Consider the following 16,270-nt stretch of genomic DNA (forward strand, 5'->3'; position numbering starts at 1 on the left):
TTTAGTTGTAATGTGCACTTTGTGGTGGGAGTGGAGAGCACAGCACGTGTACCCACATTCTGTTTCCCGGTATACCACATTACAGCTGGCACCTAATCGCATTTGACTTTAGAGTATCTTGCGAGACTGTGCAATAGGTGGTTACCAGAGATACTGGAGAGTAGTTTTGTGAATAACTTGTGCAGATGACGTGGCCGCGAGTGACTCTGAGCTGGCAGAGGCGGTGCGTCAGGGCCTGGAGAGGGGCGGCCAGCTGGCGGCGAGGCTGAGGGAGCGGGAGGCGGCGGCGGCGCGGAGGCAGCGAGTGGCGCGGGGCTCCCCCGAGTACCACCACTACCTCACCAATGTCGCCAGCGACGTGCAGAGAGCGCGCATGGCCGACACCCTGCAGGACCTGGCCAATGCCAGCACGCTCTCCAGACAGCTCTCCCGCCAGTGAGTACCGCGCGGGTCGAGCCCCTGACGAGTTCACCTCAAATACTCTTATCGGCCAGAACATTATGACCGACTACCTAACAGCCGGTTCATCCACCTTTGGCACGGATAACGGCAACGACGCGTTGTGGCACAGGAGCGACGAGGCCTCGGTAGGTCGCCAGAGGCAGTTGGCACCACATCTGCACACACTTGTCACCCGATTCCCCTATTCCGGGGAGTGCGGCAAAGAGCTCTGACGCCACTTCCAATCACCTCCCAGATGCATTTGACCAGGTACATATCTGACAAATTGGGAGGCCACTTTGTTCCTCAAACTACTCCGTCACACTCCCGGCATTGAGACATGGTGCATTATCTTGTTGAAAAATGCAACTGCCATCTGGAAACGTTATCCCCACGAAAGGAAGTATGCGGTCTGCAAACAGTGTACGGTACTCCTCAGCCGTCACGATGCCTCACACTGGCTCCACTAGACCCGTGGATGCCCACGTGAATCTTCCCCGGGGCATAATGGAACTGTCACCAGCTAATCTCTGTTCCCACAGTACGGGTATCTAGGAGCTGTTTACCTGGAAGACGACGGATTCGCGCTCTCTCATAGGCACGATGAAGAAGGTATCGAGATTCGTCAGAATGTACTGCTCTGCCACTGCGCCAGCATCCAGTGACTATGGACAAATGCGCATTTCAGTCCTAACTGCCAATGTCACGTGGTTAACATTCGCACACGCACGGGTTGTTGGCTGCAGAGGCCCACAGTTAGGAGTGTTTGGTGCACCGTATGTCAAAACACCCTGTACTCTGTCCAGTACTAAAGTCCGATATTAATTCCACCACAGTTCGCTGTCTGTCCAGTATATGAGGTCCGACTTCTGTAATGGGGGGTGGCTGCCCTACCCCACGACGTCTGGATGTCGTTTCACCTTAGTTTCGCTATATGTTGAGGAAACTCACCACACCACACCTCGAATACCTGACAAGTCGTGCAGTTTCTGAGCCTCTGGGCCATCACAGTCTGCACTCGGTCAAACTTATATAGATGAGCGCCTTCCCCATTCTACACACAGACTGCAGACTCACTAGTACTACATGCAGCATGCGTGTCTGACTGGTTGTCATTCCCCGACAGGTGACGCTGCTGTCGCCTGGATGGGTTTATATCGATAGTAGGTCAGTGGCCATAATGTACTGGTATGCAGATACTACAAAAAAAACTGTCAAAAAGAGACCAGAAGAGCACAAGGCCAGTTGCAGAGGAGGGGAGATTGACAGATCTGCTGTTGCAGAACATGCTTTGCAGCCAGGAGACCCCCACATTCGTTTTGGTAGGACTCAGGTACTGGAAGCCACAAGCGGATGACATGAAAGGCTGTACAGAAAGGCCACAGACATTGTAAACCAACCAGGGAATTTCGGTAGGAAGGGGGGAGAGCGTGAAACTGAATAACATCTGGATCTCGGTTCTGGAGAGGACATGTACAAGTCTTCCATTGTGGGCTGAAAGCAACAGCAGATGATGGCAGTCAACAAGGGCCAACTGTACTCGCATATTCAAAACATGTGACGTCATGCCACTGCGCAGAAGCAAGCATAAATGAATTTTTGGTGGAGTCAGTAGCCAGCCAGGGTGTCAATTGGAAACTCAAAGTAGTTAAGATCGCCCTTGCAAACGTCTTCTGCAGATGTGAATGAAACGGGTTTAAATGTGATTTATTTATGTATTTTTTTATTTATTTTTCCATATAGATCTCTTTTTCAGTACATATATTGTACACAGGATATTGGACAGAAAACCTTTTTACCTGTTGGTTTTTCAAACATCAAACATACATTATGTAAATTTTTATGATAAATTGGATCTATACAGTTAATAATTACAAATTTCTGAAATACTGTATATTTATAACTTATTTCTACAATTAAAGATACAAATTACATTTTTTGATATCAATATAATGGAAGGAAACATTCCACGTGGGAAAAATTATATATAAATACAAAGATGAGGTGACTTACCGAACAAAAACGCTGGCAGGTCGATAGACACACAAACAAACACAAACATACACACAAAATTCAAGCTTTCGCAACAAATTGTTGCCTCATCAGGAAAGAGGGAAGGAGAGGGGAAGACGAAAGGAAGTGGGTTTTAAAGGAGAGGGTAAGGAGTCATTCCAATCCCGGGAGCGGAAAGACTTACCTTAGGGGGAAAAAAGGACAGGTATACACTCGCACACACGCACATATCCATCCACACATACAGACACAAGCAGACATATTTAAAGACAAAGAGTTTGGGCAGAGATGTCAGTCGAGGCAGAAGTGTAGAGGCAAAGAAGTTGTTGAAAGACAGGTGAGGTATGAGTGGCGGCAACTTGAAATTAGCGGAGATTGAGGCCTGGCGGATGACGAGAAGAGAGGATATGCTGAAGGGCAAGTTCCCATCTCCGGAGTTCGGATAGGTTGGTGTTGGTGGGAAGTATCCAGATAACCCGGACGGTGTAACACTGTGCCAAGATGTGCTGGCCGTGCACCAAGGCATGTTTAGCCACAGGGTGATCCTCATTACCAACAAACACTGTCTGCCTGTGTCCATTCATGCGAATGGACAGTTTGTTGCTGGTCATTCCCACATAGAATGCGTCACAGTGTAGACAGGTCAGTTGGTAAATCACGTGGGTGCTTTCACACGTGGCTCTGCCTTTGATCGTGTACACCTTCCGGGTTACAGGACTGGAGTAGGTAGTGGTGGGAGGGTGCATGGGACAGGTTTTGCATCGGGGGCGGTTACAAGGATAGGAGCCAGAGGGTAGGGAAGGTGGTTTGGGGATTTCATAGGGATGAACTAACAGGTTACGAAGGTTAGGTGGACGGCGGAAAGACACTCTTGGCGGAGTGGGGAGGATTTCATGAAGGATGGATCTCATTTCAGGGCAGGATTTGAGGAAGTCGTATCCCTGCTGGAGAGCCACATTCAGAGTCTGGTCCAGTCCCGGAAAGTATCCTGTCACAAGTGGGGCACTTTTGTGGTTCTTCTGTGGGGGATTCTGGGTTTGAGGGGACGAGGAAGTGGCTCTGGTTATTTGCTTCTGTACCAGGTCGGGAGGGTAGTTGCGGGATGCGAAGGCTGTTTTCAGGTTGTTGGTGTAATGATTCAGGGATTCCGGACTGGAGCAGATTCGTTTGCCACGAAGACCTAGGCTGTAGGGAAGGGACCGTTTGATGTGGAATGGGTGGCAGCTGTCATAATGGAGGTACTGTTGCTTGTTGGTGGGTTTGATGTGGACAGACGTGTGAAGTTGGCCATTGGACAGGTGGAGGTCAACGTCAAGGAAAGTGGCATGGGATTTGGAGTAGGACCAGGTGAAACTGATGGAACCAAAGGAGTTGAGGTTGGAGAGGAAATTCTGGAGTTCTTCTTCACTGTGAGTCCAGATCATGAAGATGTCATCAATAAATCTGTACCAAACTTTGGGTTGGCAGACTTGGGTAACCAAGAAGGCTTCCTCTAAGCGACCCATGAATAGGTTGGCGTACGAGGGGGCCATCCTGGTACCCATGGCTGTTCCCTTTAATTGTTGGTATGTCTGGCCTTCAAAAGTGAAGAAGTTGTGGGTCAGGATGAAGCTGGCTAAGGTGATGAGGAAAGAGGTTTTAGGTAGGGTGGCAGGTGATCGGCGTGAAAGGAAATGCTCCATCGCAGCGAGGCCCTGGACGTGCGGAATATTTGTGTATAAGGACGTGGCATCAATGGTTACAAGGATGGTTTCCGGGGGTAACAGATTGGGATGTATGTGGTGTTGTCTGAAAGCTGACGCAGTCCCTCAGCCACATACTCCCGACGATCAAGTACCACGGTCGTGGAACCCTTGTCTGCCGGAAGAATGATGATGGATCGGTCAGCCTTCAGATCACGGATAGCCTGGGCTTCAGCAGTGGTGATGTTGGGTGTAGGATTAAGGTTTTTTAAGAAGGATTGAGATGCAAGGCTGGAAGTCAGATATTCCTGGAAGGTTTGGAGAGGGTGATTTTGAGGAAGAGGAGGTGGGTCCCGCTGTGACGGAGGACGGAACTGTTCCAGGCAGGGTTCAATTTGGATGGTGTCTTGAGGAGTCGGATCATTAGGAGTAGGATTAGGATCATTTTTCTTCGTGGCAAAGTGATACTTCCAGCAGAGAGTACGAGTGTAGGACAGTAAATCTTTGACGAGGGCTGTTTGGTTGAATCTGGGAGTGGGGCTGAAGGTGAGGCCTTTGGATAGGACAGAGGTTTCGGATTGGGAGAGAGGTTTGGAGGAAAGGTTAACTACTGAATTAGGGTGTTGTGGTTCCAGATTGTGTTGATCGGAATTTTGAGGTTTTGGAGGGAGTGGAGCTGGAAGTGGGAGATTGAGTAGATGGGAGAGACTGGGTTTGTGTGCAATGAGAGGAGGTTGAGGTTTGCTGGAAAGGTTGTGAAGGGTGAGTGAGTTGCCTTTCCGGAGGTGGGAAACCAGGAGATTGGATAGTTTTTTGAGGTGGAGGGTGGCATGCTGTTCTAATTTACGGTTGGCCTGTAGGAGGATGCTCTGGACAGCTGGTGTGGATGTGGGAGAGGAAAGATTAAGGACTTTTATTAAGGATAGGAGTTGACGGGTGTGTTCATTGGCTGAGTTGATGTGTAGGTGAAGGATTAGGTGGGTGAGGGCAATGGATTGTTCAGTTTGGAACTGGTATAGGGACTGATGGAAGGAAGGGTTGCAGCCAGAGATGGGAACTTTAAGTGTAAGGCCTTTGGGGGTGATGCCAAATGTCAGACAAGCCTGAGAAAATAGAATATGGGAGTGTAATCTGGCTATGTATGTGGTGTTGTCTGAAAGCTGACGCAGTCCCTCAGCCACATACTCCCGACGATCAAGTACCACGGTCGTGGAACCCTTGTCTGCCGGAAGAATGATGATGGATCGGTCAGCCTTCAGATCACGGATAGCCTGGGCTTCAGCAGTGGTGATGTTGGGTGTAGGATTAAGGTTTTTTAAGAAGGATTGAGATGCAAGGCTGGAAGTCAGATATTCCTGGAAGGTTTGGAGAGGGTGATTTTGAGGAAGAGGAGGTGGGTCCCGCTGTGACGGAGGACGGAACTGTTCCAGGCAGGGTTCAATTTGGATGGTGTCTTGAGGAGTCGGATCATTAGGAGTAGGATTAGGATCATTTTTCTTCGTGGCAAAGTGATACTTCCAGCAGAGAGTACGAGTGTAGGACAGTAAATCTTTGACGAGGGCTGTTTGGTTGAATCTGGGAGTGGGGCTGAAGGTGAGGCCTTTGGATAGGACAGAGGTTTCGGATTGGGAGAGAGGTTTGGAGGAAAGGTTAACTACTGAATTAGGGTGTTGTGGTTCATGTATGTGGTGTTGTCTGAAAGCTGACGCAGTCCCTCAGCCACATACTCCCGACGATCAAGTACCACGGTCGTGGAACCCTTGTCTGCCGGCTCAGGCTTGTCTGACATTTGGCATCACCCCCAAAGGCCTTACACTTAAAGTTCCCATCTCTGGCTGCAACCCTTCCTTCCATCAGTCCCTATACCAGTTCCAAACTGAACAATCCATTGCCCTCACCCACCTAATCCTTCACCTACACATCAACTCAGCCAATGAACACACCCGTCAACTCCTATCCTTAATAAAAGTCCTTAATCTTTCCTCTCCCACATCCACACCGGCTGTCCAGAGCATCCTCCTACAGGCCAACCGTAAATTAGAACAGCATGCCACCCTCCACCTCAAAAAACTATCCAATCTCCTGGTTTCCCACCTCCGGAAAGGCAACTCACTCACCCTTCACAACCTTTCCAGCAAACCTCAACCTCCTCTCATTGCACACAAACCCAGTCTCTCCCATCTACTCAATCTCCCACTTCCAGCTCCACTCCCTCCAAAACCTCAAAATTCCGATCAACACAATCTGGAACCACAACACCCTAATTCAGTAGTTAACCTTTCCTCCAAACCTCTCTCCCAATCCGAAACCTCTGTCCTATCCAAAGGCCTCACCTTCAGCCCCACTCCCAGATTCAACCAAACAGCCCTCGTCAAAGATTTACTGTCCTACACTCGTACTCTCTGCTGGAAGTATCACTTTGCCACGAAGAAAAATGATCCTAATCCTACTCCTAATGATCCGACTCCTCAAGACACCATCCAAATTGAACCCTGCCTGGAACAGTTCCGTCCTCCGTCACAGCGGGACCCACCTCCTCTTCCTCAAAATCACCCTCTCCAAACCTTCCAGGAATATCTGACTTCCAGCCTTGCATCTCAATCCTTCTTAAAAAACCTTAATCCTACACCCAACATCACCACTGCTGAAGCCCAGGCTATCCGTGATCTGAAGGCTGACTGATCCATCATCATTCTTCCGGCAGACAAGGGTTCCACGACCGTGGTACTTGATCGTCGGGAGTATGTGGCTGAGGGACTGCGTCAGCTTTCAGACAACACCACATACAAAGTTGCCAAGGTAACCCCATTCCCGATGTCCAGGCGGAGCTTCAAGGAATCCTCAGAACCTTAGGCCCCCTGCAAAACCTTTCACCTGACTCCATCAACCTCCTGACCCCACCGACACCCCGCACCCCTACCTTCTACCTTCTTCCTAAAATCCACAAACCCAATCATCCCGGCCGCCCCATTGTAGCTGGTTACCAAGCCCCCACAGAACGTATCTCTGCCTACGTAGATCAACACCTTCAACCCATTACATGCAGTCTCCCATCCTTCATCAAGGACACCAACCACTTCCTTGAACGCCTGGAATCCTTACCCAATCTGTTACCCCCCGGAAACCATCCTTGTAACCATTGATGCCACGTCCTTATACACAAATATTCCGCACGTCCAGGGCCTCGCTGCGATGGAGCATTTCCTTTCACGCCGATCACCTGCCACCCTACCTAAAACCTCTTTCCTCATCACCTTAGCCAGCTTCATCCTGACCCACAACTTCTTCACTTTTGAAGGCCAGACATACCAACAATTAAAGGGAACAGCCATGGGTACCAGGATGGCCCCCTCGTACGCCAACCTATTCATGGGTCGCTTAGAGGAAGCCTTCTTGGTTACCCAAGTCTGCCAACCCAAAGTTTGGTACAGATTTATTGATGACATCTTCATGATCTGGACTCACAGTGAAGAAGAACTCCAGAATTTCCTCTCCAACCTCAACTCCTTTGGTTCCATCAGTTTCACCTGGTCCTACTCCAAATCCCATGCCACTTTCCTTGACGTTGACCTCCACCTGTCCAATGGCCAACTTCACACGTCTGTCCACATCAAACCCACCAACAAGCAACAGTACCTCCATTATGACAGCTGCCACCCATTCCACATCAAACGGTCCCTTCCCTACAGCCTAGGTCTTCGTGGCAAACGAATCTGCTCCAGTCCGGAATCCCTGAATCATTACACCAACAACCTGAAAACAGCCTTCGCATCCCGCAACTACCCTCCCGACCTGGTACAGAAGCAAATAACCAGAGCCACTTCCTCGTCCCCTCAAACCCAGAATCCCCCACAGAAGAACCACAAAAGTGCCCCACTTGTGACAGGATACTTTCCGGGACTGGACCAGACTCTGAATGTGGCTCTCCAGCAGGGATACGACTTCCTCAAATCCTGCCCTGAAATGAGATCCATCCTTCATGAAATCCTCCCCACTCCGCCAAGAGTGTCTTTCCGCCGTCCACCTAACCTTCGTAACCTGTTAGTTCATCCCTATGAAATCCCCAAACCACCTTCCCTACCCTCTGGCTCCTATCCTTGTAACCGCCCCCGATGCAAAACCTGTCCCATGCACCCTCCCACCACTACCTACTCCAGTCCTGTAACCCGGAAGGTGTACACGATCAAAGGCAGAGCCACGTGTGAAAGCACCCACGTGATTTACCAACTGACCTGTCTACACTGTGACGCATTCTATGTGGGAATGACCAGCAACAAACTGTCCATTCGCATGAATGCACACAGGCAGACAGTGTTTGTTGGTAATGAGGATCACCCTGTGGCTAAACATGCCTTGGTGCACGGCCAGCACATCTTGGCACAGTGTTACACCGTCCGGGTTATCTGGATACTTCCCACCAACACCAACCTATCCGAACTCCGGAGATGGGAACTTGCCCTTCAGCATATCCTCTCTTCTCGTCATCCGCCAGGCCTCAATCTCCGCTAATTTCAAGTTGCCGCCACTCATACCTCACCTGTCTTTCAACAACTTCTTTGCCTCTACACTTCTGCCTCGACTGACATCTCTGCCCAAACTCTTTGTCTTTAAATATGTCTGCTTGTGTCTGTATGTGTGGATGGATATGTGCGTGTGTGCGAGTGTATACCTGTCCTTTTTTCCCCCTAAGGTAAGTCTTTCCGCTCCCGGGATTGGAATGACTCCTTACCCTCTCCTTTAAAACCCACTTCCTTTCGTCTTCCCCTCTCCTTCCCTCTTTCCTGATGAGGCAACAATTTGTTGCGAAAGCTTGAATTTTGTGTGTATGTTTGTGTTTGTTTGTGTGTCTATCGACCTGCCAGCGTTTTTGTTCGGTAAGTCACCTCATCTTTGTATTTATATAAAATTACATTTTTTCTTGCATAAGATAGTGTGAGATTGAATAGTAGCAGTTTTTCAGAAGGTAGGCTGTCACAGACTTTTTAAAGCTTTGTAGTTCAGGAAGAGATTTTACGTGTCTTGGTAATCTGTTGTAAAGTTTTGTTCCTGCTTGATATACACCTTTTTGGCATAATGTGGTGTTACAATGATTAACATGTATGTCACTGTCTGACCTAATCATGTACATTTTTGTTTTGAGGAAAAAGGTTTTCTTTTCTCAGTATGCTTTTTTGGAGATGCAAGACTACTTCCAGTATATAAATGCAAGGAAGGTGTAGGATCTTTAGATCTTTAAAGAAAGGTTTGCATGGTTTTCTGCTGCTCACTCATTTCATTATTCTTATAATAGCCTTTTGTTTCCTGAAAACTGTTATGGCCTGGTGTACATTACCCCAGAAAATGATACCGTATTTCAGTATTGAATGTACACGAGTAAAGTGTACAGCCCTAACTGTTTCTACACTAGTATTTTTGCAGAGAATTCTTACTACATAGCTCATTTTTGCTAGTTTTGAATTTAGGGGTTTGATATGAGAGCTCCATTTAAGATTCTCCTGGATATGAATCCCAAGAAAATTTTTATTTTGATCAGTGTGGAAATTCATGAGTACCGTTTTTTTGGGATTAACTATTAGCCTGTTTCTGGTAAACCATTCAGACACTCTTTTTGTAATATCTTTTGCAGATGCAGTAAGATTTTCTTCTTTATTCCCTTCAATCAATAGACTGGTGTCATCTGCAAACAGTACTGGTTCAGAATCCCTAACGTGTGATGGTAAATCATTAATGTAGACCAAAAAAGAAAGGGACCTAAAATGGAGCCCTGTGGAACACCATGACTTAGTCCACATGGTTCTGAAAGGTGTACCTGGAATTCATTTCCTTCCATGTACTTAATTTCGGTTACCTGAGAGCAATATTCCAAATATGATTCAAATTTCGGTTACCTGAGAGCGATATTCCAAATATGATTCAATCTACTGATTTGGCACACCTCTTACACCATACCATTCAAGCTTCCTCAGGAGTATAGAATGATCAATCACATCAAAAGCTTTTATTAGTTCCCAGAATAAATCTGAGATATTTCTGTGGTTGTCCACTGCATTTAAGTCATGGTTTATCAGATTGAAAGTGGCTATTTCAATTGATTGCCGTGGTCTGAAGCTATGTTGACATCCAGAAATAATATTATTCTTGTCGAAGAATGTAATTAGTTTTGAAAGGAACACTTTTTCAATAATTTTCGAAAATTCTGACAATAGAGACACAGGCCTGTAGTTACCCATACATTGATGATCACCTTTTTTATATAGGGGTATTACTTTTGCCATTTTCAGTTGCTGAGGGAGGACACCACATGACAATGATGAATTCCGTATGTCTAATAAAGGCGAAAGTATTTGTCTTGCTGTTATTTTTATAATATAATCTGGAATATCATCAATATCACTTGAATACTTACTCTTCAGTGAAATCCATTCGACCACGACATAATAGCCCAGAACATTTTGTTAATTGCGAAAATGTCACTCGCCACCTTGCCACCTTAAAAGAGGACACTGGTATAGGTGGTGTACACCTGGTAGCAGGTGATTATGTGATGCTCCAACCTTAACGTAAGTCACCACAGTGATGCGGTACACATCTACCAGGTAGTAGTATATAATTGGCACAGTAAAACATAATATGTGTTGACACAGAGATGTAACAAAATGACAGAAAGAAGCTTTCGTGTTTTTATGTGACCACGATCGCACCATGGATGGAGCTGCTTTGATTTGGTAGCGAATCAATGCAGACAGTCTGATGTGTCCACACAAAGAATGGCGTACCACTTGCAGGAATGTAACATTCTGTTAGTGTGATGTGTAGCCCTGAGGGTATCTAGCCAACAAATTATGTTTGCGAACTTTAAGCCATATAAAAGTTTACTGGTTACCAATACGAAGGCTTTTGTTATTTGTTTTGCATGTGACGAGTGTCTTCAAAAAGAAAGTAAGGAAGCTTTGAGTTTAAAGTCACATGGACATCGAGGTCAATAGGGGTGGAGCATCAGCTCGGATCGTTTCAAGGACAGGGAAGGAAATCGGCTGTGTCCTTTCAAAGCAACCATCCCACCATTTGCCTGGGACAATTTAGGAAAATTGCGGGAAGCAAAAAATGGATGGCCAGACACAGATTTGAACTGTCGTGTTCCTGAATGGAAGTCCAGTGTGGTGACCACTCCAGCACTTCGCTTGGTGGGTGTCTTTGGAGGGGAGGGGGGTGGGATGGGAGGGGGGAGGGTGCTATGTCCACAGTGTTACCATGGACTGCTGTACCTGTGTGGGCTTTGTGTATTCTCCTTGTTGTGAAATGCCCAAAGCATTTCACCATTCACCGTGAAAACTATTATGTCCTTCCCCCAGCCCAACCCCACCAGCCCAAATCCTGCTGGACTCGCATTCGGGAGGACGACGGTTCAATCCCGCGTCCGGCCATCCTGATTTAGGTATTCCGTGATTTCCCTAAATCGCTCCAGGCAAATGCCGGGATGGTTCCTTTCAAAGGGCACGGCCGACTCCCTTCCCCGCCCTTCCCTAATCCGATGAGACCGATGACCTCACTGTCTGGTCTCCTTCCCCCAAAAACCAATACCACCACCAAATCCTGGCTACACTGTTCCATGTCACCCAGTTGCAAATAGACTCAGACATTTTCTTAGGCATTAATTTTGGGCAACTAAGTAGGCCAGTTAAGATGTGATAGGGTGCCCGACTGTTCGTCAAACCAGGTACGTACGTGTGTAGCCCTGTGAACGTGGCTGTTGTCATCTTGGAAGATAGTAGGCTCTACCACATGAAGATGTAAAAGAGAGGCCAACAACTGATGACCGACAGTGTTAAGATAAACACCCCAATTCACGTTCATGGTAACCCGAATGAGTGGGTGTCATTATAGCGTGGAAGACACACTGAGAATATCACGATGCCATCTTTGGCCTAAACTACAGACTACACACACCTTAGGTTAATCGTCTTATTAGGCCGTTGTTGTAGTCAGCATCTTATATCATTCGAATGAATGCAGAATTGCCACTTGTCGGACCACACTGTACTCCTCCAGTTAGGTATAGCACAGCCATCGTTCCAAGTTGGAGCAGCACAGTGTGACACCAAGTAAGAACATACACCGTGACAAAATGGCATGACATCAGTGCAAGACAGACAGAAGAAATTGATTTAAAGATTATTTAATGTCATTCTTATGCACGAAATCGCTGTTCCCTATGTTGTAATCACTGAAGTGCAAGAAGTTGTTTTAGACTGAAAGATAATGTGTTTGTTACGGAATAAATACCTTCTATTTTTATTGAAGCATTTCGAGATCAGCGTACATGGAGGTGACAAAAGTCTTGGGATAGCGATATGCGTGTATTCAGATGGCGGGAATGTCGTATACACGAGGTGTGAAAGGGCAGTGCATTGGCAGGGCTGTCATTTCTACTCAGGTGATTCATGTGAAAAGGTTTCCGATGTGATTATGGCTGCATGATGGGAATTAACAGACCTTCAACGTGGAACGGTAGTTGCAGCTAGATGTATAGGACATTTCATTTCAGAAATAGTTCAGGAAGTCAATATTCTGAGATCTACAAGGTGCCGAGAATACCAAATTTCAGGCATTACGCCTGACCATGGACAAAGCAGTCGCCGACAGTCTCCACTTAAAATGACAAAAAGTTTATGTAGAGTTGTTAGTGCTAATAGACAAGCAACGCTGTTTGAACTAACCGCAAAAATCAATGTGGAATGTACGATGAATGTACTCGTCAGGACAGCGAGGCGAAATTTGGCGTCGATGGGCTACGGCAGCCGACAACCGGCGTGAGTGCCTCTGTGTTGTGTACATAGTTCTGCGTAGTCAGCGCGTAAACAGCTTTGCCAATAGAGCGTGCCCCGCTAAGCACGACAGCGCAGGTACAGCGCTCGTCCGTCTCCACACTACGAGATGGCGCTGTCTTAGAGACGGACCAAATTCTGCTTCTGCCGATCTGTGTATTAATATGTCACGTAACCAATGAGATTGCTGCTAACATAGAACCTTTTCTCCTCGCAGATCACACTCGCGTGGTGATACCTGAATGCACGAGGTATTATAACGAGTGTACAGACCTCCGATTAGTCAGTCTGCATTAGTCTGCATTAGTCTGTACCTATCTGTACCAGTCTGCATTAGTCTGTACCAGTCTATAGTCAAGTTTCAGTCTGCACCTAGTAAGATTATCATATTCCTGTACATAGCCATGAAGAGAAATGTATAGACACTTTGTCAAGTATCAGAGATATGTGAGAATAAGATTAAAGTACCAAGACCAAAGGAACTTCAGATTGTCAATTGTAAATAGCATCCAGTATCAAGTTAAGTAAGGTTTACGATTGTTATTATTTTAATAAATGTGTGTGAAAATTAATCAAGTTCTGTTTAAAGTTGGTCACCGTCAATCTGCTACTCTAAGCGTGCAAGTGGCATTTCTATTGTCTGACCTAACAGTGGAAGATAAACACGCCACAATAAGACCATGAGACATATTGCTGACACTCGCCTACTTCGTTAGAGCGACAAGTCAAATAATCTGATGGTGTGTGTACCGAAGGTCTTACAGTACGCACACCACATACTGCTAACAGTACGACATCACCCGCAGCACCTCTCCTGGGCCTGTGGCATTTTCTATTGGACCTGGTCAGATGAATCCCTATTTCAGTTGGTAAGAGCCGATTGTAGGGTTAGAGTGTGGTGCAGAACTCGCCAAGACGTGGACCAAAATTGCCAGGGAGGCACGGTACAATCTGCTGGTGGCTCCATAATCGTGTTGTTTGTGTGTACGTGGAATGGACTTGGTTCTACTGAACCGATCATTGACTGAAAAATACTGTGTTTGTCTACTTGGAGACCGTTTGCAGCCATTCATGGACTTGACGTTTCCAAATAAAGATGGAATTTTAATGGCTGAAGACATGCCACGTTACAGGCTACAATTGTCTGTGATTCTTTGAAGAATATTCTGGACTATTTCACCAAATACTTTGGGAACCCAGATTGTCCAACACGAATCACAGTCATGTTGGCAAAACCAAGCAGACTGTTACCCCACACCATACAAAGAAAGAGACAGCATGCTGTAAATCCATTCCCTTAAACTTCAGTCACACATTCTAACAGCTGATGAAATTGCAAATCAAATGACTACAATTGTGAGTTGATTACAAACACAATAAAGAAATATATAAAATTAAAGACTTGAAATAAAAAAGCTCTAAGTGCCAAATAAGTAATCTTGAGGTTTTATGTGAAATGGGATCTACATTCCAAGCCCAATAATGTATAACAGGCTCAAACTGCCATGAATGACCATGTAGAAGCAAATGCAATCAACAGATGGTATATAGTTTAATAGCCACTGCAGTTAATCTATGAAAAAGCTGTGGTTTAATAGCCAATGCAGTTACTCTATGAAACAGCTATGTTCCATGTGCTTACTCGTTACTGTTAGATGAAATGGTGCAGGCAGCAGTTGTCTGTAACATTTTGAGTGGAAACAAATGACAAATTAAAGGAAAAAGTACTGTGGCAGCAATAAGGAAAAAGCAGAAAAATTAATAAATAAGTTAAAGTTATAACTATCTTTTTGACCCACCAGGATAGCCAAGAGCACTAATGAACTGGTTCCTGGACTCGGGTAGGCATGCCGGCACCAGATTGAATCCGCCCAGCATATTAATGACGAGGGCTGGTATGCAGGCCAGCATGGATGTGGTTTTTAGGCAGTTTTCCACATCCCAATAGGTGAATACTGGGTGGTCCCCACATTCCACCTTAGTTACATGACTTGCAGACATTTGAAAATGTTCGCACTATTTCATTGCTTACACTAGATGCAGACAGCTGCAGATGTACACTAATTCCATCCCGGGGGGTTTGGGGTGGTGACAGGAAGGGCATCCAGCCAACTTCTGCCACTAACATCGCCAAATCCATAGTAACAAGACTGAGCCCGCATTGCAGCAGGACAAAGACCCAAAGAAAATGATGAAAGTTGTAACTATATTCTTGCATAAGTTCTACAACACAGGATGTTGTTGTTGTGGTCTTCAGTCCTGAGACTGGTTTGATGCAGCTCTCACAACACAGGATGTAAGTCTCATTATTGGTCGCTAAGCTACAACATAAGTGGGCAGACTGTTTATTCTTGAGTTACCAGATATATTGTTCTAGAAGATATAAAGGACATGAACAGCAATCAAGACACATAAAGTCATTTGTCGTCAGTAAAATGAATGCATCTGACTCCTTAGATTTCAAGAAAGCTGCAGATTGTAATATAAGCACAGCAAATAAAAATGTATCCAAAGTACAGTAGCTATGGTGGGACAAACATAAGCCTCATGTGGTTAAGACCAGGGGAAGCTTAAATGAAATTAAGGCCTGGGAAGGTATGCCTATTTTGAGAAAAGGTATAAATGACATCAAGAAAATGCAAATATTTGCCCTGGATGTTAAAAGCTGCATCATGATCATACATAATTTTACAAAAGCAAAATTGACTTTTGCAATCTTTTTGTTGACTATTATAATATGGCATTTAGAGTTTTTCATTGCATTTCCACTTTCAGTAAATTTTCCATACTATTACAATACAATGTTTGTAACTTCCTTTGTAAGCTAAATCAGTACTATGCTTAGCATTCATATAAAACACATTAATAGTGCAATTATGACCATTATGCCTAGTATACTTAAAGCACATTTTCTTCAAGTTTATGATTTCAGCACTTAGAGCATTTTTTATTTTAGATCTTCAATTAATTTGCAAATTCCTCCCAGTAAATTATTTATGCACAAAATTTTGAAACTAACAGTGTCTTGTGGAAGGATTTAATGAACAGTCAGTGATGTCAGAATAAATATGTATTGTATTGTATTGTTTTGTGTATTTATTGGTCCTGTGAATCATACACTGTACAGGGGTACATAATGATATAGGACAAGTCAAATGATTAACATAAATTACTGTCCGCCCCTTTAGAAGAGTGGTCAGAGCATATGACTGCCATGCATTGGGCCCAGGTATGATTCCCAGCTGGAGTGGAGATTTTCTCTGCTCATGGTCTGGATGTTGTGTTGTCCTCATTATTGTTTCATCATCA

The 16,270-nt window shown here is 45.5% G+C and overlaps 1 protein-coding gene across 1 annotated transcript in view; it reads left to right on the forward strand.

Annotated features, from left to right (window-relative positions):
- Nucleotides 1-373: 373 nt before the first annotated feature.
- The window catches only part of LOC124716866 (peroxidase-like), a 101,888-nt gene continuing 85,991 nt past the window's right edge, over nucleotides 374-16,270 (forward strand). The window contains exon 1 of the mRNA XM_047243419.1: nucleotides 374-435. Within this exon, the coding sequence (XP_047099375.1) occupies nucleotides 374-435 (62 nt within the window). The remainder of the gene's footprint in view (nucleotides 436-16,270) is intronic.

The sequence above is a fragment of the Schistocerca piceifrons genome, chromosome 9 (genome assembly GCF_021461385.2).
Source record: "Schistocerca piceifrons isolate TAMUIC-IGC-003096 chromosome 9, iqSchPice1.1, whole genome shotgun sequence".
Lineage (NCBI taxonomy): Eukaryota > Metazoa > Arthropoda > Insecta > Orthoptera > Acrididae > Schistocerca > Schistocerca piceifrons.